Source organism: Anomalospiza imberbis, chromosome 2 (genome assembly GCF_031753505.1).
Source record: "Anomalospiza imberbis isolate Cuckoo-Finch-1a 21T00152 chromosome 2, ASM3175350v1, whole genome shotgun sequence".
Classification (NCBI taxonomy): Eukaryota; Metazoa; Chordata; class Aves; order Passeriformes; family Viduidae; genus Anomalospiza; species Anomalospiza imberbis.
This window is the reverse complement of record NC_089682.1, coordinates 80,524,821-80,550,063: the sequence shown is the minus strand read 5'-3', so window position 1 is coordinate 80,550,063 and position 25,243 is coordinate 80,524,821. Positions and strand designations below refer to the sequence as shown.

Sequence of the window (25,243 nt, the reverse complement as noted above, 5' to 3'; positions counted from 1 at the left end):
TCCTGATATTCTAATTTGTGGAAGACACACTACCTGATGTAGAACATCATATGTAGGCATATCAGTAGTTTATTTCATTTTCTGCATTAGTTTAGTCATGCTTGTTTAGCACCACCGCTGCTGGAAATGTGCAAACTTCCCAATGTTCAGAGCTTCTATATACAATGGTATGTGTAGCATGCAAATTATAAATATGAGGAACAAAATCAACAAAGGTGTGTGCAATTCTTTCCATTTTTGGTGTTCCACCCAAATGCTTGTTTGTCCTTTCCCCAGGACCACACTACATGTCCATATTACATGTGTTTGTTGTGTGTGCCCTGCCCAATAACACTGAAAGATGCTAACTCTTGACAATTTGAGGACAGACAAAGGAGCATCTGTTGTATGTTGTGGCTTCTTTTTTTTTTTTTTTTTTTTTTTGATGCCTGCTGATAATGTTGATACAAATACTTTGATCTTTAAGCAGTTTGACTTCATGGAAGAGATTCTGACCGTGTGGATGTCTAAGTAATTTCCATCAGCTCATAAATCTAAATAATTTCCAAACTCTCTTACTGGTTTTATGATCTCCTGTATTATAGAATCTGAAGTATTTTTCAACTCTTCCACATTTCTGGCTAAGTCTTTGGAGAAGGTGAAAGCTGAGCCTATAGTGTCCTGTTTCTGTGGCAGGAAGAGCATACACAACGTTTGTGGGCCTGGGCAGATGAAGATGGTTTTCACCTTCTTTGTTCTTGTGCAGATGTTTGTCATGCTTAGCATCCATTTTCCTTTTATGCCTTTATTAAAAACCTCCTCTCCATACAATATAAATTTTGTAGCCTACTTGAGCTTTCATTGATGTTGCAAAGGTCTTCCCATGGCAGATATGAATAAAGGACCGATACTTGAATATTTTTTTTAAATAAGTCCTGCGGTTTAGTAGAGGCTCCTTGTTACCATGGGAGTGCAATAAAATCCTCTTTTGAACATTTTTGATGAAGGGTGAACTCTTTCCATGACTGAGTCTGTGCAGTACCCACCCAGACATCAGATCCTGCTCAGTCTTCCTCAAAATGCTCTTGACATTTAAAAAATACTCTGGATTAAAGACTCCCTCACATCTCAGATCAGCACCTTACAGACACATCTATGGGCTTTCTTTCTCTCATAAAATTGCTATATGAAAAGATGTTTCTTCCAGGCTTGTCAGACTTCCAAAAATTTGTGATTTGTAGAAGAAATTCCACTTTGCCAGAAGTGTCCAGATTGAACAAAGGAGGAAGGAGAGGAGGAGGACCTTCGCACTTACCTCTCCTTCAGAGTTCCATGTTAGACACTGAGTCTTTCTGGTCTCATTCAGACCAAATGTGAGTTTTGGCCAGATTTTCTCAGTAGAGTGGCTCCAAGTAGGGCTATTGCATTGCACTGAATGTCAGCAGGTTGAAATTGCTGAGGCATCTGTCAGAGAACTGTAACTATCGCTGCTTTCCTCTTATCCAAATCCTGCGTGGTCGGCAATAGCACTTTGCAGCTGGAAGGAAACAAAGAGCCATTACTTTCAGTTCACGCTCCTGATCAGGTTATATATTGATAGTTTGTGCTAGGAAGAAGGGTTTATGAGTGCCTCTGGCAACTGGTGGTTTGAGCTGTGCACCTATAAATTCCAAGTTGGCAATATCAAACAAAAATTATTCTCTGGCTATAGCCTGGGGTAACAGAGAGTGGGAAAAGCCAAGCTGCACTACTAATCCATAACCACAGAAATTACCTCCATTCCAAAACAAACACTACATAAATTTTTTAAAGCTGGTCAACACAATATATATAATAAAATGTCAGTAGTGTAATTCAAACCAACCTTAGAAATTGTGATATATTGCTTTTGGTCTTTTATGCAGTTCTGTATCAGATTTAACTAAGAACAAATGTTGACAACCATTTTTTGAAGCTCCTTCTGCCTAATGAATATTATCACCAAACCATTCTACTTTGATGACAATACTTGTTGAATTATTACCAGACAACACCTACACCCTAATGTAAATATACTAATTGTAAATAATTTTTTTCTCATTTAAAATGTCATAAACATATTGTGAAACTCAATATAATTATTCTGTTGTTCACAATGCTACAGCTGAGAGAAGACTCTAATGTTAGAGATTTAGCAGCAGTTGCATTTGAAAAGTGATAAACCTATTATGTGTTTGGAATATATCCCCCCCATCTGTTGAAAAAGTAAAATTATAAAACAAATTGGACTAAAATAAAATGGTTTTAATAACCAGTTTTCTTTCCCCCGACAATCAAATAAACACAATCTAACAAATAAAATGTACAACAGTTTTCAAAAGACAATTTTTACAGTTTCATGGGAGATTTTGAAATTTTCTCTGTGGATTTTCTCAGGTATTTCAGGCAGGTGTTTGTGCTATGGGTAAGGCTCACTTGCTATAATGAATTTCATTTTGTGGGAACCTACTTAGCTCACACTGCTTAGTTAAATTATTTAGCAAATTAATTCTGCTTTTTCTCTATCTCTTTGCTGAATCTGTGCTCCATAGCTAAGGAACAGAAATTGGGATTCTGTAAGAGCTGCATGATTCATAAGCCAATTGAGTTTAAAAGGCAGTTACAAAATACAGAAAATACGTGGTATTTTCAGATTTCTCATTAGGGCATGATGCTGTATATTCATTTTTGTCCTTTGATAAGCATCCTGTCCTTAGACCAGAGACCTGTTGGAACATGCTGAGGCTTCTCTCCATTCCACTTCTCCCTTCCTCTGACCAGATCATAGGTCTGGCTGCAAACATCTGCTGTAGCCACTGAACTCCCCAATGTGTTAAGACCTCAATTTAGTTTTGAATTATCAGAAATTGTACAAGCTAAGGACATATCTCAAGCTTGGTCCTCGAATGCCAGGGACTTTTTCTGCCTATTACTGGTATCTAGGAGCCACTTCTTCACCTCATCTCCAGACCTTAATTCCCACTTGCTCACCTTTTACAGAAGGCTGCTGAACTCTTTGAGTACCTTCAACATGATTTTGGTGAATTTAGCAGTTATTCTGTAGCCATCATCTTGTGGTTTCAGTTGCTGTATCCCATGTAAGGGATTCTTTGTTACAGGCAGGTTGTATGAAATCACTTTTTATTCAAATCAGGATGCAGTAAAATGCAAATCCATTTATTAATTTACAACATACAAACAAAAATCACAGTTACAGGCACTTGGGACCACAGGAGACAGAAAATCATGCTGAAACTACCGTCATCAAATTCCAACCAGAAAACCCCCTCTCCCTGTATTTACCTGACTTGACATAGATGCTTGATACATTACTTTGTACACAGCCAGTGGCTCAGGTTGCGTTTCCCGGGGACAACCCATTCTCAGCAGAACATGCCAAGTTTTTTAGCTCCTCCCACTCCTGAGGTCCTTTGTATTTCTCCTCTCTTTCATTTCCCCCCATTCTACACATTATCTGCTCCAACACTGTTCTGGGTATAGCTGTAACACAGCTCTGAGAGATGATGGTTGGACTGTGTGACTAAGCTTTAATGCATCCAAAGAGATCATCTAATCAAGAATGAAGACAGTGGGGTACAAAAAAGAGGGAGAAGGTATCTCTTTCTGCTTCCTGATTCACTTTACCTGACAGGTAGGAGAAGAAGCCATACCTGCAGGGCAGGGAGAGTCCAAATTTGTCAGGATCAAATGGAAAGGAGGGACTGGATGATCAACACTGGGTTATAATGCATTAAATTCTACAGATATGAGGCATTTCCTTCTGAGCCAGTCACCCCCGGCTGTATTTGCTACAGATGGAGAGAAAGAAGTATTTAATACCACAGAAAGATTTCTCTCATAAAGCATCTTAGACACGTAAGTCAGGTATTTCAACAGTTTAAATGGCTCCCTCTCCACAAGTGTCTGTTTACATATTTCCTTTTGCAATAACGGTATCCTTTGGTGGCCTGTACAGATTCTGATAGCTCATCTTGGACAGCTGAAGCATTGGGTGAAAAATATCCTGGATTTAGTGGGTGCCTTTCCATGCAGACCAGGTCTCAGCCTACGGACTTGAAGCCCACCTGTGTGTTGGTAAGCGGCTCAAAGACATGAACTCACCTCAATTAGAATCCCTTCCTTTGGGGACACACTAGACAGGAATCAGCGAGCTTTGAGCTTCAGTTTTCAGGAGGTCTTTTTACAAGATGGTACACTTCAAATGCTAATGATTATATGATTTAATTCAGGAGGGTGACACCAGACTTTTATTAGAAATTCAGGCTTCAGCCTAGTTGTCTTCTCTGCTGGAAGACACTGAGAAAACTATGATAAATTAAGTATCAAGTATGATATACAGATAAATGTTGCCATGAAGTGTGTTCCTCTGGAATTTAACCAGGCTCATAAGCCAGTGTAGCACTGTAAACTAGATTTAGTAGTGGTAAAGTCAATTCAAAATATCTCTTTTGTATCTGAATACCTGTCAGTCTTCTTTTGCATAAGATCTCTGTGATGATAATTTTTTGAAACATATGAAACAAGTTTAAATTTTCAAGAAATGCTTTCTTACAACCATCTTGTAAGTCAATGTAATTTTCTACCATAAATAGCACTGAGCTTAAGTGTCTTGTGTAATAAGTCTTGAGTCCCTTTAGCCTTCACTTTCTCAGTTGCACATTGATTTTTAGTGTAGTGGATAGATAAGGAAGAGTGAACTCATTTGTGAAATCAAGGAATGCATCTGGTCTTTCGTTACTTCAGATATCATCTTTCTGGGAAGCATTTAGCCTAAGATTACCAAGTGTCACTTTCTACTTATCAGCTGGAACCGGCATGAAGGTGGGCTCTCCAGATCCACTTCACAGTCACAGTGACTGGTTTCTGAAAATAGAGAGTTCAGTCAGGTGATTCACTCAGGCTGTTATGACAGCTGAATTCTTATTTTCTTCCCTGATTTCACAGCAGTCTCCCTAGATAAGGCTTTGAAAGACAGAGCTAATAGGGTGCTTGTCAGCAACATGGCTTTACTTGTTAGGAAGCTGGGGGCACTTGTGTTACTCAGATGATGGTGGTGCTGCTCCCTATTTCTTTCATCTAGATATTCCTGCTTCAGGGAACAGAATATTGAACAGCAGTGATTTATATAATTTCTTCAGGCCAACTTGATGCCTTTCCTTTAAGAAGAGGGCAATGTGATGATTTTATCAAAGCCTTGGAAAGCCATGCCAAAGGATGGGTTGTCCATTCTTATACCATGAGAAAATAGGATTGTTGAAGGACCTGGCTGTCACCTTGAAATTCTCCATGTTTGTTTGCTGTCTCATATGACCTGGTTGCTGCTCAGCTCATGCCCTGTTGGCACATCTAGCATTGCCAGGAAAAGTCTTTTGAAAATCAGAAATATATAAACTATCCACCTGCTGCCTGACAATCCTAGTTTGCTGACTTTGGAGTTTGCTCCTCTTAATTGTCCATCACCCTGAAAACAATTTTTAAAAATCCTAGAAAAAAGCTTCATGAAAATTTTGTGGTTTTTGATAACCCCTACACTTCTGCAATAAAATCATTAAGATTGCACAGGGTTTTTCTAGGCAACTGCCAATCATTAGGTAGATTTACTGATCTTACAACTTTTGAGTGAACTTGGCTAAAAAAAGTGCCAAGCCATGTAATCTTACCTGTTTAATAAATTTTTTTATATGCAGCACATCTTTGCAGCTGTGGGTGTATAACTAACAAATATAGAGGCCATCAGCTGGAGTATTTTCAATAGTACATGTGGCTTGCCAAATCTAGAAAACTTATTCAAATGGAAAAATAATTTTATGTGGTTTTATTTTTTGTTTCTGAAGTTTGTGTTACACCTATTAGGTACAATTAGATATGGTCTCTCTAGTAACAGCTATTTTGAACAATAATAACCTTAGGGTGCAGCATAGCTTCTTTGTTTCTGTTTTCCTGAATTATATAATAAATATATTATAAAAATAAGATTACACAAAATGTGCAAATAGAAAGAACGGTAGAATTTCAAATGAGCTTGAGGTTGAAAGTTGTTTCACCAAAAATATGTTTTTGAGCTAAAATTGGTTGAATACTGTCAGAGAATACAGAACAATGAGGATATTGTGTTTGCACATTTAGATGTAGTTTACACATACCAGCTTAGACCTAATTGATTGAAGAATCCTCAGTAGCACACAAATGGATAAGCGGTAGATAGTAAAAAATAATTGCTAGTGAAACCTGGGTTTTTTTCTGTTGTTGTTCTAAACCTTATTTAGCTGTTGCCTGTACATAAAGAGAAAGTATTTGTATAAAATCCCCCTTAAGTTCCAGAGTCTTCTCAGAAATTACTTTACATGTAAAAATTACTTTTTCTTCTATAATGTTTTTGCATGCTTAGGGAAGATCTACTTTATCACAGAAAATAATACTTACTACACTTATTACCACACTAAGCTGAACTCATTATTTAGAATTGTATGAGATGCATTTCAAAATCCAAGTTTTTCATAAAATCTCCTTTGTCCAAGTGTCAAAAGGCATTGAGATCAATATTAGACTGAAAAATTTAAGGTAAAGTATTCTAAAGTTCACTGAGAAGAGAGTGTTAGACAAGAGCAACCACAGTGCCTCCTAAACCAGTCTTGCAAATGAGTTGTTCTAGGCTGCAAAAGGGTTGTATGCATTTGCTAATGATTGTCTGTTACCAACTGTGTGTCACTCTGGACAAGCCCAGAACATATGCAAAAGCTCTGCAGTCAGTATACATCATAAATGGCACTTAGGATACTCATTAAACTGGAAGATATATTCTGGGTTTTGGAATAAAAATTCTTCTGTCTAAAATGTTGCTGTATATTCATCTGTTGTGACATTTATACAATTATCTTTTATGTCTTCATGGTTTTCTCCCCAATAATATATTTTCCAGTCAACCACTATGTACCTTCCTGTAAGTCTTATTGAAGAGCTAGGCTTGGTACCTGCCTGTAAATCCACGAAAGCTGTTTTGTATCATTTACTGCAATGCATGGTTGAAATGCCAGCCTCTACCAGAACACACATAACTACCTTAGTCTAATAAGGTCCAGCTGCAAATGAAGGTTTAGGTGGACTGTAGGTGTTGTCCCTCTCCTGCCCCTGGCAACTCCAGAAAGTATCCAGTGCACAAGGAACACACTTTTTGATATGAAATGTCCCCATCATGTGCTCAAAATTGCTGTTCTCTTCCTGCCTTCAGTGAGAACATGGCTCCCTCAGAGGAGGGGTTTGAAGCCCAGGCTCCTCTTCCCCTACTTTCTCATGCTATTGGCTTGATGTGTATGGCATTAATAACCAGATAAAACTGAAGGAGCAGATGGTGTGTCAGTAGTAATGGGATTTAACTCAGGACCCTCTTGCCTCAGCCCCCATGCATGAGGGCCATTGGTGCCACAGGGAGCAGCTGGTGCCTCTCACACATCAGCAGCAGAGTCCTGTGATGGCTTCAGACAGCAGTACCCGCCCAGCCCAGCCAGGATTACACCTCTGCTGCCTCCAGCCTCCCCTGCAGTCCGGGGGAGCACAGGTGTAGCCGAGCACCTCGCCTGGCCCGCGGCACTGCCGCTCCTGGGGATGTGCAATGTGCTTCCACCGAAACTTGGGGTGTGGAGGCTGAGACAGTAGGGGGAATCCTCCTCATTTTGACCTGGAAACTGAGCATGTTTGGGATACAAATGTGAAATCAGTCCTTGTAACATAGCTGTCATTGTTTTAAGGAATTCCAGCCCACCTGATATAAAAAACAATTTCATTAATCAGTCAAGCTAACTCACATCCATTGACAAATTATCCATGCCAGAGAAAGACGTAAGTGTATCAGCTCCAGGACAAACTGAGCTCATTCTGCCCCCTGGTTGGTGGCATTTTGGTCCTCTGAAACGAGCTGAGGATTCTTTGTAGAAATTCCTCTAGCTTGGGATGCTGTTACACAAGGCAAATAAATTACCTGAGGAATTTTAAAGGTGGAACTATATTAGTCTAGAAGTTCCCAGTGAAAATACTATATGTGTCACTTACCCCTCCATGAAAAAATATAAATTAAATGATAGGGACTACTTAACTTGTATATGCTTGAGGTAAAATTTTCAGCTAATATAAAATGTCTCAAGGCAGTGTATTCTGTAGTTTACCTCAAAGAGTTTAAAGGGTATGGATGGGGTATCTTTTGAGTTATTGATTTTTCCTTTTTTTTTTTTTTTTTTGAACTGATTAAAACTATAAAATACTGGCCAATATAGTAAAAGGAAAAATGAATCAAATTATGACAGTCTTCATTGTGACATTATCCTGTGGAAAATAGTAGTTTGCAAGTAATATATGGATTAATTAAAATAATGGGATTATTTACTATCACAATAATTTGTGAAAGACAGACTTGATAGTTGTAATGAGTTTTCAAATGTGTAAAAAGAATAACAATGATTTCAAGAAAGACATCCAACTAATATTGAGTACTCTTTTGATGAAGAACTAAGAGTCACTTTCATGTCAGTATCTCAAAAAATTGTTGTTTCCAGTGTCCAAAATGTGGTTGCTCACCATGGACAGACCCATAAACCAAGCCAGCTGTTTGGCAGATTTTCATCTATGTAAATCCTTATGTAAACTAATTATATGGCCACAGCTTATAAACTTTATTAAAATGCAATCACCAGACTTGTTTTTCTTATCGGTTTCAGTTATTGAAAGTTTACTGTAGATGTTGCAAAATTAATCACTATGCTAGGGAGTCTATAAACTATACTGAATTGCATAGGCATATAAATGTCCAGTCCTTTTTTTCTGCTTCAAATACCAGCTTTAGTCCATTCATTTTTAGAGTTTTGAAGTAACACACACACCCACATGCCCAACACACCTACACACTTAAATAAAACCAGTCCACAGTAAAGCCCTCTAAAATTGTAAGCATAAACTGCAGCTTTAAGGATGCAAATGAAATATTCATATGTACTAAACATCTTGTATCAGGAGGTGGTTTTCTTGATGTTGTCATAAGTCAGCCCTTCGCTCCTTGTGTCTGCTTCAAATACTTTTATCCCTGGGAGCATGAGGCTTGCTTCATCCTGCTTGCTTGTTAGCAGGGTTGATGCACTGCATTATAAAAAGCGTTCTTCAGAACTGCTGCTCACAGGCAGCACTTTTAGGTCTACACACACAACCTGCAAGGTTATCTATCAACAAATTATTATTTACACAAAGCTTTCCCAGTAAATTGAGCCTCTCTTTTATTATTGCTCATGTAGAGAAAGCAGCATTCTCCTCAATGGTGGTAGGATCTGGACGAGGAATACGCATCGCAGCTCTTGTGTCATTTCTCCTGGAAGGCAATGACTTGTAGTCCAGTGCTTAACTGAGGATGAACTGGCAGAAAGGCAGCCAATAACTGTGCATTATTTACATCGTAGGCATATTTTAGTTGCACAGTTGTATCCTTAAAGCTGCATGTCCCTTAGCTGAGAGATTCATTGTATTTAACTGGTTTGGCCAAAGCTGCTTCATGTTCCACAAGCAGCTCTTAGGGATTCCCTGGGATCAGTAGCTCAGATTTCCAGAGAGAAAAAAGGCAAGATTTACTGTGGGACAGAAGTGGGCAGCTGAAGCATTGGAAAAGACTTGTGACATAAACTGGAAATCTGTGTATATTGTCTGCTTACTATAAGAGGCCCTGAAATAGATGGGTGTACACTAATGTAATTAGCACAAATCAACAAATAAAACAAAGGAATTTTAATATCTTGGCACAATTATTATTATTATTATTATTTGTAGTAATAGTAGTAACATTAAATTATTGTTATTATTATTGTTGTTGTTGTTGTTTGTTGTTTGTTGTTGTTGTTGTCTTTTTATGAGTCTGACTTGTTTGGGTACCCCTACCTATGAATGCAATAGAGTGAGAGTATTTTTTTATTCTTGTAACCCATGGCAAATTTCTCATGTAAAGGTTTGCATGTGCACAAAAGCCTCTAATTTGTGACTAGATTGTATTTAACACCATGCTGAGAGACTTAATGAAAAAAACAGTATTAATTAAAATAATAGCAATATCCATTTTCTATTTAATTGCAATGGTGCATTTTTAAATCAATTTGTTGAATAAAATACAAAATTAGGGGTGACGTGTATAAAGATGGAATGTTGGTCGTGACATATCAATAAACAGTTTCATAGGACACTTAACATAGCAATCCTCTCCTTTCCCATATCTCCTACAGCTTCAAAACAATCAAGTTAGGTCATTATCCTTTCAAAAGCTGATTGATATAAATAGATATCTGCTAAAGTGTATAGTGTATTCTAATAAGGTTCTCAAATATTGGCTTTTGTTCATTTTGATGATTATTTAAAGAACAATCTTTCTAAATTTAAAGGAAATTGTTAGGGCAACAAACTGAAATATTGGTTGCTATTCTGCTATTGAGAATTAGAAAACTTTTGTGAGTTTTTATTTCTGGAAGGAAAATATTTTCCTTACCATTGTTGCCTTAAATTAGACAACTGACATATAGATATACATATGTCATCACTTACTTGCCGTAATCTTTGTAGGGTCCTCAGCAGTTCCAAAAGGTAACTTACCCCCCTGTTTTGTTATGCTGTGCAGGCAGTGTAAATCTCTATCTTTCAATGCCCAAAATAAGATTAAATTTATTCCATGTTATCAGATACTGAGAGATATCCAAAATTTCTCTCATGAGATATTTGCTCTCTGTGAGGTTTATTACATATAATTATTTCCTGCACACAAGGATCCTAAATATCCCTTAAAGGCTTAGATTTTTCTTGTTCTTTTTTACTTCTGCTCACCAAAGTAACTTTAGTGGCTTCTCTCATGACCATCAAAAGAGTTGCAGAGGTCACTCTGTAACCCGTGGGGTTTTTTTCCTGAGACCCCAGGAAAAACAACCACCCAGAAGTGCATATCTTTGGCGTATAATTAGCACATGAGAATTTCTCAAAAATAATTGTTTGTTCATACTGATAATGAGAATGCTTTGAAAAAAGTTGCATTGGAATGAAAAACAATCACTGAATTCTTTGCATATTTTATTTTTCTTTTTGATTTCCAACTCACACACATCTGGCATATTTTACATCTTTGCAATAAAACATGGTTACAATAGCTTAAGGAATTTATATATCCAAAATATTTCACCATGATCTCAAGATGAAATGAACTTGTCTTCCAGATGTTCAATAGTCTCCCAATTCTAAGCTACAAACTCAAGATATTGCTTACAGACAGGTGATGAATAACTTAATCATTACGTTGATCCCCATGATTTCCGGACCTTATAAATACAAACAACAATGAAGAAGGAAATTCAGGGCTAAACTTACTAATACAGGGTGGATAACAAATAAGTAATCACATCAATAAATAATGATATGTTCCTGGTGCAAAGTGCCAATACAAAGAATCCATTATCTTTTTAAATAAATGACTGCAAGTGAGTGTAAATTCTGAGAAAATTACATTCCTGTTACATGCCTCATAGCCCTACCGACACAATATGTACATCTATGACAATACAGTCACCAAATATACAAAGAAGAAACATGAATTAAAGTGTATATACCCCTGGGTGTGTAATTTGATCAGTACAATGTGCAGAAAATTATTCTGATAGTTATTGTTACAGTATTGTAAAAGATGAAGTGCCTTAGTCTGAGTGGCATCAGGTGAGATTTTCAGAAGAACTGAAAAGAAAAACCTCAGTCACCTTTGAAATGAAGCTAAGGCTGTTAAATAAACCAAGCTCCTCAGATTAAAAATAAGGGGAAAAAATCAGTGGGGGCTCTCTTGCCCATGACTTATATGCCAAATGTTAATAATCCAGAAGTATAGCACTTTGTCTGTATTGGGAATCATTAAGCATTACAAAGCATTAAACTGAACTTCCCTCTTTGCTCCCTTTCTGTCTAGTCTTTAAATTTAAAAGGGAGGAAATTAATTTCTACTGTATAAAGTATAAATATGGCAAATGATGGCTTTTTATCCAAATGCTTTGTGAGCAGAACTCCACTTAAGAGGGGTAAACTTTAGATTCAAAAAGTGAAAACTGTGTTGGTGAAAATGTCAGAATTACTGTTTGCTCCCAAATTCAACCCTTTAACACAAGCTGTACCCTTAGGCAGATCTCCAGTCTGATTTGTGTGAATGCACCTGTTCCTTCAAGACATCAGGTTTAAAGTACATGCAAGTTGTAACTCCACAATAAAATTAAGAAACAGTTTTGTTCTTTATACAAGGTTTTACTTTTACAAAAGTATCCCTTTAAAGTTAAGATGTGCATCTGATGTACAAAGTATCAAACATATTTTTTTTTAATCTCAGCTTGAAAAGAGGCTGGAGATGGGATGCATGTTAGGTTCAAAGCCTAAACATTGAAATAACTGGACACAAGGTTTCCCAGAATTTTCAAAAGTCTCTTGTGGCGCATCCTACTACCTTTTCTCAATAAACAAAGATATATGAAATAATTACCAAAACATTTCCTAATTCATATAATTTACATGATACAAGCTTGCTTTTCAGCAGCTGGTGTTCAGTTGTGAAAAAACACACAAAGTAAAATGGTTGCTGACTACAATGTACAGCTATTGCTGGGTGTAATGGAATGTACAACGGAGGTCAATGCAGACGTGGTTTTCCACCAGAGACTACACCTTTCTTTGCAGCACTTGTGCTCTCAGCTTTACCTGGGCTTTCAGTTCTTCACTGCGCTTCAGTATCTGTTCTGATGTTCATAATGCCACCGGTTAAAATCTATATTAAAAGCTACGATGCTGCCAGAAGCCATGCCAGTAATCAGAGTTCTGAAAAAGATATCAAAAATGCTGATGTTAATTCTCTTTTGCCTTCTTGAGCTATGGTTTTTCATAGACAGGAAAAAGCTAAAAGAACAAGGCACTTTTTGCTACACTGTCTGAAGTTCTTAAGCTTAGCTGAAAATCAGAAATGTATCTCAAACTTTTGCAATTGGTTTTAAGGCATTTAATAGGCACTACTGCACTCTGATCTAATCTGACTATTCCTTTGTTCTTAAGTTAGTGCAATTTTAGTCATATTTTGCTAGCTGAGTGTCTGGCTTACTGACTTCAGTGAAATAAGACCTCACCTGAATGTTAAGTGCTTCCATTGTGAGACTCAAGTATCAGAGTAAGTGTTGAATCAGATAAATTAACAAGAAAACAACTGAGTAATTGTTTCTTACACATCCTGTTAACGACTCCATACCATATACTCAAAATTCATAGCGATGTATACTTTCTGTAATTTTAGTATTTACATACAAATATGAATGACAAATTCACCTCTGATCATGAGACAGATCCATAGCTCTTATGCCAGCATCACAGCCAGGGTAAATATAGAGCTGCTTGAAGTCACAGGCCTGCCATACTTCCACTACACCATTGTCTCCTCCTGTCACCAGGTTCTGCCCATCACTGCTCAGAAGGATGGCCTTCAGGAGAAAATGAAAAATCCCAAGCACACAGTTAGCTTTTATAGAAATGGATCATTATTTTAAAAACTGAACTGACTTAAAAGCATTTCTTAAGTTCTGCCCACTTAAATTTGAAGCAAAATGCTTCCTCTCCTCTTTCTCCCTAGTCCAAAAATAAACCAACACATTTTGTATCATCAAATTTTAAAAACAATTGTGTGGTATTAAACATGATAGATAACAAAAATGCTCCTTGGCTGAATCTGCCAATACTTGCATTCAGCACATTTCTACATACCAGAATTTGTTCTACAATACTCTGTGTTATCACTATAACCTAAAGCACAGTAGTGGTCTGCATTCCTAATGATTCTTCAAGTGCTAGTGCCAGAGCAGAGCCCTGCAGGCACGAATTCATGTCTTGGCTAATAAATGAAGAATGAGCACTTTTCTGAGCATTTTGTTTCAAAGACATATTTCCCACTGAAATTCAATTCCAAACAAAAATTGTGGGAATATTGTGGGTTCATAAACTATTTGTTCTTATTTATTCTAGAAAAGCTGAAGTGCATTTTGATATTTGGAGATGGTGATGACAGAATATGTGTTTGAATGGCTTAACCAGGAGGCAGCAATTTTATATATATGACATCCTCTAAACCATGCAGCAAATAAATTCCACTTATTTTAATAAATAAAGGCAACACACAACAAATGTTTGTTTGCATTTAGATTTACCCTGGTTGAATCATTGATCTCCATCTGAGCTAAGAGTTTGCCATTAATGCTGAAATTGCTGAACCGTCCTCGTTCATAGTAGATGATGCAGTGACCTTCACTAGATACTGAAATTAAGCGAGGGTACAGGCAGTTTTCTGTTCCTTCCAGGGCTCTCAGCAAGTCTCCAGTAATTGTGTGTACTAGGCAAGGACCTTCTGTATATGAAAAAATAATATATCATACATTTGCTGTTTATACAAACAATATAGTCTGTGCACAAAAATGATGTATAATACATTTTTAGATCACATTTGTGCTGCATAGATACAAGAAGCTGCAATGTTTACTTAAAGAATTTAAAACGGACAACAGAAAAGGAAATGCAAGAGCTAGCATGTTCAGAAAATAAATACAATATGCCCAGAAGTGTATTATTCACTTAGACTGGTAGGAGTTTCCTTTGATCTGTCTTCTAAAACACTTTTTCCTCTTCCTCAGCATTCAGAAGCTTCACTCTTAGTGATTTTCTCCAACAACATGAACTCTCTTTAGCCTGCCCATTCACATTAAACAGATGTGGCCCTATCAGTGACTAGTGGGAGCAACTCCCATAGGGCATGTAATCATATTACTGCATATTTCTCCTATAGAAAATGGCAGTTCCTGTAGATCCTCTCCCCCAATAAACATTTGTTATGCATAGATTTCAGTCCTGATTTGTTTCAGCAGTGGGAGTCATGTGAAAGCCAACAGAGTCACAATGATACTTGGAATATAAGAGATTTAGGAGATCACACTGTAACTGCATTTGCTCCAGAGAGATTTAAATATGAGATTTTAATGTCTTGTTATTGCACTCATGAAAGAAACAAACAGCTATGAAATCTACAATGTACATTTTAAGATGCAAAACTAAGCTTCTTTACGTTTCAAGAACAATGAAAAATGTTTTTTTTTTTTGAAAGTGAGATCTGTATTCTTACTAAGAAAAAGGGTATCTTCTCTGATAAATGTCACAGGAAATTCTAAATGTTTTCTTTTATGAATCACAGGATAATCCTGGACTGCACAGTAATATCTTTCTTATACAACTGGTTCATGACCCTGAAAGTAAATTCATATTGGCAGACTCAGCCACCTCCTGTTAAGTCCTTCTAACTTTGAAATTCACACAGCACCTGGGTTTGCCCAGGTAGAATGAATCAGCATCAGTGCATTTACCTGTGAACCCTCTGATACAGGCTTTTATCTGTGTTTGCATAAAGTCTTATGCAGAGGGACCCCAAGTTTGGCTGCATCCATGGGATACCACTGCAATGGAAATAATTTATTTTTTCAAATATTTGAGTTTCAGCTTTGGAAATACTGAAGTGACAGGATATTACAAAAAGTGATGCCTTCACCTTTAGGATAATTACCTTGTTAGAATTTTCAAAAGAAAATACCTTCATAGCTGAATGGTCATGGGCACAAAATGGCACATCTGATTTAGGATGCCACTGCAAGGACATACAGACTGACCATTGTTTTTTGGGTTTGTTGGGTAAGAACATGGAAGCTTCAACCTAATTCAAAAGATTTTCCACAGAGGAGTCCTAAATGTGTTGTTTTCCTGCTTCAGTAGGTTCTCAAGTGCTGTGTGTGTCATCACAGTGTCACAGCCAGTTCCAGAGGAGCAGCTGCCCACCAGGAAGCACAGGCTGAGCTCAGACTGCATGGCAGGCAAACACAACACTGCCATGAAATGCAATCTAAGAAGCTGGAAAGGGACTGAAACTAACAGATGTGAAGAAAAAGCTTTTTAAAAGGCATATATTGGAAAACAGCAATTAAAAAAAATTATCTCTGCACTTTTATATGGTCTAAAGTTTCAAAAGGAAGAACATGGGAAGACTAGTTCAAGAGACAGACTGGGCCTCCATTTCTCTTGATCAATTATAAACATATTCTGAATTTGATTTAAAAATCTTTGGTTCTCTATCAGCTTTTACCTCTAAAAATGTGAAAGTTACCAAAGCAGCAAGTAGTTAATGAATCAGTAGATAACTGAGTATAGATTCCATCTATATTAAGAAGAGGCAATTTGCAAAAAGACTGTTGGAAAGGGTGGACTATTATGGCAACCAGAGTCTATGAAGCTGCCTTACAGGGTAAGTAAGAAATAGCAGTGCATCAAGAAAAAAGATTTAGCTCCAGTATCACTGTACATTCTTTTCACAAATGTCTTGACTTTGCCTATGACTGTTATATAGTATGTCATTACAAGAGTTAATGACCCATTAGGGTTTCCTGTTAAAAATGGCTTTACTAAAAAGTTTCACACTCAGCTTTAAAAATAAATGTTGAGCTCCAAGATAGTATAAAAAGCAATAACCCAGATGCTCAGTTGTGAGCAAAACCTGGCAGAGCAAGCATTACATCCTTCTTACCCTCAGAAGCAGCAAACTCAAAAATGAGTACAAAGATATCCATGGGGATGACTAAAACAGGCATCACTACAGATAGAGACAGGAAGTCACTGGATGTGGATGTAGGAGTAGAGTGGAACTGAGAAAGGAAGACATATAAGGAAAAAGGAAAAATGAGGGTGATGCAAAGAAAGAAAATAAGAAGGGAAAAGAGATGATGAAGTACAAAAGAAACTAAGAGAAAAAGGGGAAGAGGGAGAGCCAAGTAGGAAAGGAGAAGAGGAAAAGACATGCAATTTGACAAGTTAAGAAGCTGAATGAGAGAGGTCAGTGGAGGAAAAAAGTGGACATGGAATTAAGGAGAAGTAGGAGAAGATGGGCAGAAGCAGTGAAATAGAATAAATTAAGGAGAAACAGAGTAAGAAAGGATGAAGCAAACATTCATTGAGGCTGGTGCTTTATTTACATTGATTACAAGTCATACAGGATATTGCTGCAGGCTTGGAAAAGTATTTTGAATACTTGTGTTAGCAATTATTGCGTGCTCTGGATTCCATAGACAAATAAGAGAGAGACCCTGCAAATGCTTGTTATTTAGAAAACATCACAAAAAACCCTACTGGACAGAATGCTGCACACAGTTCCAAAGCAAACTGATCCTGCTTACCTGGAGAGTGAGGTCAGTCCTACAAACTGACTCTCAATTAAGATCAAGGTGGAGAATTTTGAGCTGGCCCTCCCTGAAATATCCTAGATGTCATTGGAATTATTGTATACATTTTCATTAAATACACTTCCAAATCTGGGCAGAATACCTGCATAAACTGATGGTTGGAAGGAATGATCAACTTAATTTGTGTCTAAACTTGTAAGCGCAGATTGTAAAAAACAATTTTCAGAGAAAAGTGCTTCAGACTCTCCTACAATTACAACACATTTTAGGAAAAATTAAAGCATATATGTCTTGAGGGAAGTCTGAGAAATACCACCAAAAAAGAGTCTAAAAATGTTAAGACTTAAATCATAACAACGTTTCTGACCTTTAGCACCACTGATAACAAGTCCCAGCTCTGCACAGACCGACACACAGACAACTTCATGGTCATGACCAGTTAGAACGGCGCGAGGAGCTGGATAATCACCTGTTAAAAAACAATTTAAAAAGTGAGGAAAAAAAGAAAAAGAAAAACAAGGGAATGCCAAATCAAATATGGTTTATCAACAAAAGAACTTTGCTGTAATTTGCCTGAAATCATTAAGCATGAGAGAGGTGCACTGTGATTATATATCTCATATTTAGGATACTGAGAAAAATATATTCAGATATCATAAAGCTTCAAAACCAAAACTTCCCAATGCATTAATGAATTAATTAAAAGAACAAAAAGTGTGGTGCTATTGAAAGCAGCTCTAATGTAAAAGTCTGCTATTGAACATATATGTCTCCAGACTTACTCTATGAACCTAAAAATTTAGGATGTTCTTTTAATAATGATCCTAATTTGTTTCATGAAACTGGGGATAGGAAAAGAAGAGAAGAACACTGTTCTAGAAACATACTACTGCATAGGTAATATTGATTCAGAGACGCGTGGGATGGTCACAAATTAAAATATGCCTAAAAATGGTTATTGGTATGCATAATTATATATTTATTTATTTACAGATATTTTATATATATACATTTAGGAGAGAAATATATTTTATTTTGGTTTCAAACAAGTGGGCATTTATAGAGTATTTACATGACAAACATCAGTATTTCTATTGTTTCTAATAATAACAGATGCTGACAACATAATTGGTTTGTATTTGATATTGCTCTGCCAGGCTAAGAAAGTCAACTGGCAACAAAAAATTAGCAATTGCTGGATAAAAAGAGTTCACATCATTATATTTTCATTGTACAAATGAAATACAGAAAACTGGGATATTCAAAAGACTGGAGCTCTGCAAGTGTAGTTCACATACTAAAAGAAATTACCTAGGGAAGTACAGAAAAATTACTGTAACATTAATTCTGTATAAAATAACAAAATGGTTAATACACATTTTTATCAACAAGAATTGGAAGCAAAAATCTCATTAATACCCGTCACCATTAATACCACTGTTGGACTGGAAGTCTTATCTGGTTTTGCTGGGATGAGTAGTACATTTGGCAAAGATAGCTACATTAAATCAGGCTCCATTTACTTTTTTCAACATATTTGTCATAGTAGTACAATGTTTTGATTTAAACCAGTCTTATACCCAACTGACTGTGGACAGCACGGATGGCACAGAAGCTGGGTCAATGACAAATCTCAATTTTTTTTTTCTTTTTCTTTAGAGAGCTATGTAATATGAGCTATATACAAGGATTTTGGAAATCTGGGTTTGGAAATCAGCTTTCAGTTAGGAGCTGGAAATTGATTCTTAAATCAAATACTAACCAATAATATTATCTATGGGATAATATAAACCTTGGCTTGTAATAAAATAATTGATGCAAAGCTTCATGGGCAACTGTATAATGACAAGAGAAAGACATTATTATGTCATTATTATACCATTGCCTAGCTAAATTAAAAAGTAGCAAAATGTGGTTTTATTTCTTTTCAATGCAGCCAGGTGGAAGTTGATGTTCCTGGACAGGCACAAGCTCTGTTCACTGGAGAGAAGGTTCTGTTCTGGGAAAAAAGTGATATAGAGTAGGACTTATGGAAAACTCCCTCATTGTGAACTTTCAGTGCAATAGCTTAGATCAGCAAATAAGAGGCAAGAACTACTTCACCACTGAAGATAGAAAGATGAAAGTCTTGTTGCCACATTTACATAAATGAGCTCAAAGGAGGGTCACACAAGTGGCACAGGAGACTAAGAAAGGAAGCTGCGCAGTGTTTAAAGTGTTTTTTCTCTCTTCGCTGCATAAGCAGCAAAGTGATGACTTGAAGTATTGACTCTTTACTAACTGGGAGTCACAGGCACAAAAGATGTCTAATAACCCAGGAACTTATCTTGCAGCTAATGGCACAGAGAGGTCCAATGGGTGAATGGCTGCACACATTTCAACTCTGGAATAAAATGCAGTTTCCTAAGTGGAAATGCAGTTAAACACTAAACCAAAAGGGAACTATATGAGTAGCTAAAAAGTATTGCACGGGTTTTTGAAAGATATGCATTAGGAATGAAGGCTTGGATAGACTTGTGTGGGTCAATGAACTCAGTCTTCTTTTACTACAGACACTCACATGATATAAACAGTTAATCAAATGGCTAACTTGGTATGTGATGTGGAAGGATGTTCCAGACTGGTCCTACTCTAAAGGAGAGAAATATTCTGAATTCCAGTTTGAATTTTTTCTTGTCTACCTAGCACCTCTTTTTTCTTGCGTTAGCATTGTCCTTTAGCTTCAGGTCTTCTTCTCTAGCATTTTCCCCTCTTATGTACTTAAAGAATAAATCACCCTTTTTGGTCTTTCCTTTTGAGTCTGTTAACCAAACCAAACCCTAATAAATTCCTTCGAAGGGGCGGGCTTGCCATTTTCTAGCCATTGTAGCAATGCATTTTTTCGCCTGTCTGGCTTTAACCTCATTCCTAAAATTTGGATATCCAGAAATGTATAGAATCATAGTTCTCAGAAATTTAGTATGAATCTACAGCTTTACTTGTCAAACCCTAACATCTTCTGTCATCAAAATTTAATAAATTTCCATGAGTTTTAACATCTTTATGAATAAGATGAGAATTACCAACCATGGATTTATAGACTTCAGTTTTGGACACAATAGTACAGAGTGTGTCAATCTAATTGGTCTTGTTATTCCAATATACAGACACATTAAAAATTTCTTACCTCTACTGCAAACAACTATCTCAATGAATCCTAGTTTCCCAAACTTTAATCTATATTGCAAGAAAAGAATCTTTTTAATCTGGAAACTGAAAATTTGAACTGAAAACTGAGATTTACTACTAGGGAAGCATGGGTGTCAGAAGAAACAGAAAGATTCTTTGTGTAGCTCATCAAAGATATTTTTATTTTTATAATTTCCCCATCAACATTGTTTTGAGAAGCCCATCGCCTTTCAAGGTTTTCATTTCTCCAAGTGCATAGCATAAAAACAAGCAAATAAAAAAAAGAGCAATTAATTAAGTTTAAAATTCTCCACTTTTTTTTTTCTTCTGTATGTCCTCCTGGAAAAAAGAGTATTATGCTCAATGGCCATCTTGGCTCAAGCTATGATTATGGAGGTGTCATCATACTGCATCAAACTGGGAGACTGAAACTATTAAATGGCTAAAATTTTTGAAGGAAAAGAAATAATGCAATTTTCAAAAGGACATTTTCCTCAGTGTTTCTTAGGAAAGTTCCATAATATCAAGGAACTGTAAAATTCCAGAATACACCAAATAAGCATATTTTATTGACTTCTTGATTTATAAAGGAAAATGCTTGTAAGAAACAACTTCCCTAAAACACAGATCTATGAGTCTTATTTTTTCCTATTTTTCAATAAATACAAATTAATAATGGAATTACAATATTAGGAGTAACTGTCCAACAGTAATTGAAAATGGGATTTTTTTCCCTTTGGGCTCAAAGAAAAAATTATTCTCTGAGACTTTCTACAGAAATAGCTGTAGCATGAACCTCAGTCATATTACATTTTATTGCAAAGAAAGAAGCTGTGAACTCCAGGAATCATTCAAAATCTAGCAAAATATTCTGTCACTGTCACATCACTACTGATAGATGCAGCCAGAGGTCAAAGGCTGCAGCTCTAAGGGAATTGCAGGTGAAAATGTCCTACCTAAGAACTGAGATACCATCACTGTAAACTCCCTGTGATTTCCCCAAAGGTGCACCTTTGAACTGAATTACTAGAGGGCAGAAGGAAAACAAAAATGTGTGGTATTTCCAAACAAGTAAGTTTTTCTAGAAAGTCTAAAATAAAACACATATTTCCTTCTTGCTGAAGAATAGAATGTCTAATATTATTGTGAGGTTCTTTGGGTACAGATGGTGCTCCTGCATAACAAGGAAAAAAAGAAGAGGGAAAGAAAGACAAAAGACTGTTACAATTTCTCTCATATTGTCCTTTTCCAGGAATTATGTACAGAATTCTATGGGGACACATCTAGGAGCCTTCTGTATAAAGAAACATGAGAGAACATGGCAAATTTAACTTCCATTTTATCTCTCACTTTGACAAAAGCAAGTACAAGGTTATACCTGAATTACTTGATGAAAAGGAATTTACTTTGCTATTTGCTTTACTGTCAAGACTTTTCAGGGATGCTGAAAATAAATATTAAAATGTAGAGGGATATAAAACATCAGAAAACAAAATTTTAGAAAATATAATTGCTTTCATGGAAGTAAAAATGTAAGAGCCTTCTCAAAATTTTACTGTCAGAAAAAAACATCTTAGAGTTTGATTAAAAGATAATGCTACAACCGATAAATATGATTATCTAAAAACTGAAAACTATCAATAACAATGCCCACAACATGAGTGTAAAAGAAAGACTGCTGACAGGAAAGTATTAGTATATTCAAAATATTTCCAGCTCTGGGAAGCAGAGCTGGTTTATTTGCTGAGGAGTGTTGTATATAGCTACAAACAGTTCACCCAGGTGAGAAGGCTTTCAGGTACCTTGCACTAATCCAGAAGGTAAAATACAGTGGATCACAGGAGATTATGGATTTGTAGCATCTCTTCCTATCTCTTACACTAAATTGCTTTGGGATCTTGGGCAAGTTGCAGAACCACCCTGCACTGTACAATTCCCATGGAGCATGCTGTGTAGCATGGGCACAGACATCTGTTGATAAAATACTAGAGATAACTGCATTATCTCAGATGGATTATTGGCTCTTTTATCTTTACATAGCAGCCTTAGAAGAGAGATGTCTTTGGCAACCAGGGCAGAGATGGTGCCAGTAAAAATTAAAAACTAGTTTTCAAAAACTTCTGCTCTGGCAGAACAGTGCTAATGTACTGTTATTTCAAAAATTAATACCTAAATTGTACAAACTTGCAAGTAACATAATAAGTCCTTAAACAAACAAAGCAGATAGCACATGTGCCCATGTGCTAGTGCAGGGCCTTCAGACAGCCACCCAGTTCTCTTGATGCAGAGCACACTGGTGACTATTTTTAAACTCTGCTATTTAAAGGATAAGCTAGGGCATATTAAAATGTAGAGGGATATAAAACAACAAGTGTAATTTCTGAGTTTAGAATACCTATTCTTTCAAGACACAAACCTGCAAAACCCTTAATGTTCACAACTTCAAATTGTTTCAAAATTATGTTATGTAAAAGGAACATATAAAGATATACTTCATGAAAGACTCACAAAAAAAGTATATTGACTTGACAAAGGTATTTTATGGTACAGTTTACCCTCCCTTTCAGATATATACTGAATATACTCACTGGGACAGAATGAATCCTTAGCACCTGTGAAGATTATGTTATAATGCTAAACAAACCCATCTTATGGATGATAGAGCATTTTTCAATGGTCAGCACAGCTGCTGTTAGAAAAAGTAGGGTTAACTCCAACACCTCTTGTGACCATCCTCTTGGAAGCTACAATAGGTAATGAGAAATGTCAAGTCCCAAGATCAATGAAATTTCAGGCTCTAGGGAAAAAACAGGAATAGCATTGATCCTTTTAAAGAACACCAGTCAGAGGTTGAATGTAATATATTGCATGGAGAGGCTCAAGAGGATAAGCGGCCAGGTCCAACATACTTACCTGACAAAAAAATTCAATCAGCCTTTAGCCCAAACTGCCCACCCTTCCTTTCTTTCATGCAGGAGTCTGATTCCAATTAAAGTGTGCAAATTAATTTTTATCACTTCCAAATTACTTTCTGAATTTGTGTCTGTTTCAGATGAAAGCGTCTGTCCCTCACTTTTCTGCAATTCTATCATCTACTTTGGTATATCTGTTCAAAGACTCTGAGATAGTTCTCATTTTCAAAGTTACTTGTTTGAAAGAGACATTCAATAAAGTAATCATAAAATATAAAAATAAAACAACTGTAATGATACATGTTGAACTCCAGGGCATATCATGTACTTTCTTTGCTCCTTTTTGTGATGACTAATACAGTTCCTATGTGAGAAGAAATTTGTATACAAATTAGCACTCAGCTAAAACAAATCCCTATATATCATAAGAGAAGAAAAATCAAAACACAAATTGTCAAACTCCATCACAATAATTTTTCTATTCAGTCTCTGAGAACTGCAAAGATTTACATTTCCTATATCACTTCAAACAAATAAAATAAGCAAACAATGTCCTTTGTATGTGCCATGTCTTACTAAGAGAAAACAGATACCTTTCACTGTTCTTGCAACTGCAGCAGATTTATACAATCTGATCATCAACTTAATAAGGTGCAGATTCAGATTAGCTATTTCAGATGGGCAATTTTGGCTTAGAAAGTAGATATCTGACCCTGGCAAGAGGACTAAGCTTCATTCGGTTCAGAGTTTTTCTGATAGGTGGTACCTAAGTAAGCAAGGATAAAGAAATAAAGGGAAGTTCAAACGTACATAAACCCTGTATTCAGCTGCCCTTCAGCCTACAGGAAATCATGCCACATCTCTTACTTTCCAGAAGCATTCCCAAACACCAGCTTCTAGTCTAGTCTTAACAGGACCTCCAACACTGGAGCTTAGCAATGGCATGGCCCTGAGACCAATGTTGAACTAGAGAAAGTTGGGACAAGATTTGCCCTACATGCTGCTGTTGAAGGCATGCAGCATATTACTCCTGATTTCTTGATTTATCTCTATATCAAATCATCGTGACATGTAACATGCATAAATATGAGCATAGAAAAAAATTTTGCTTTCCACCAAATCTAGAGATTCTCAGGGGCCCATCCTATGATAACTTATAGTCAGCACATGCTTGTGACCACGGGAATAAGGGCTTTAATTCCCCCAGTCTCTAGAGGTCAAGAACGTAGTTCTCCTACTTCCTGGACAAGCACTCTAACCTGAACATTTCCTTCAAGCTTTCTCAGAAAGCTACCGTATGGAAAACATTGAATTTAAAACCTGGTAAAACTTCACTCTTCTCAGAGTGATTGTGAGATGAGTCAAGAAATTGTGCCAAGTGCAAACCAAACCAGAAACTAATTTTTGACACTTACTGTAGAAAAATGATGATAACTTGATACATGCAAGATTAGAACAATTATTTTAAAATTACAAAATGAAGTTTACCATGTTCTCTTGGGCAAGCTTTCAACAAGTGAGCTAGTTCAATCACTTGCATCTTTTCTCAATTCTCCTCTTTAAACAAGAGCTGGTTCTGTATTTCCCACAGACCCAGTTGAGGTGACCCACTGAGCATATGTCTGTACAGGTATTTCAGCAGAAGGTTCTCCATAAGTCTGACAGGTTAGGTTGTTGACATACTTGCTGTTTAGTAAAGATTGCATCTACCTCATAGATGATGCAATATGAATTTTAGCAGAATCTGCAAGAAATTTGATCTGACAATCTTTTGCCTGAGAGTATTTATATGTGATTTCTATGTTTTTGAATGAAATGGTATCTACATTTTTCAATACAAATGTCAAACCACACAAACTA

At 36.5% G+C, this 25,243-nt stretch overlaps 1 protein-coding gene and 1 long non-coding RNA gene across 12 annotated transcripts in view; both read right to left on the bottom strand.

Annotated features, from left to right (window-relative positions):
• Positions 1-558: 558 nt before the first annotated feature.
• On the bottom strand, positions 559-7,404 carry LOC137469355 (uncharacterized). Its single transcript, XR_010996455.1, has 2 exons — positions 7,078-7,404; positions 559-1,516 (listed from the first exon to the last, which is right to left on the bottom strand). It is a non-coding gene; the product is annotated as an uncharacterized lncRNA (long non-coding RNA).
• Positions 7,405-9,273: 1,869 nt separating this feature from the next.
• The window catches only part of NBEA (neurobeachin), a 461,765-nt gene continuing 445,795 nt past the window's right edge, over positions 9,274-25,243 (bottom strand). For 10 of the 11 annotated variants that reach the window (XM_068182000.1, XM_068182001.1, XM_068182003.1 and 7 more), the window contains 4 exons: positions 17,671-17,772; positions 14,241-14,437; positions 13,369-13,520; positions 11,081-12,870 (listed from right to left, as the gene is read on the bottom strand). In XM_068182000.1, the coding sequence (XP_068038101.1) occupies positions 12,780-12,870; positions 13,369-13,520; positions 14,241-14,437; positions 17,671-17,772 (542 nt within the window). In that variant the 3' untranslated portion in view covers positions 11,081-12,779. Of the gene's footprint in view, positions 9,600-11,080; positions 12,871-13,368; positions 13,521-14,240; positions 14,438-17,670; positions 17,773-25,243 lie in introns of those variants that run through there. The other variant, XM_068181998.1, reaches the window with a different exon arrangement.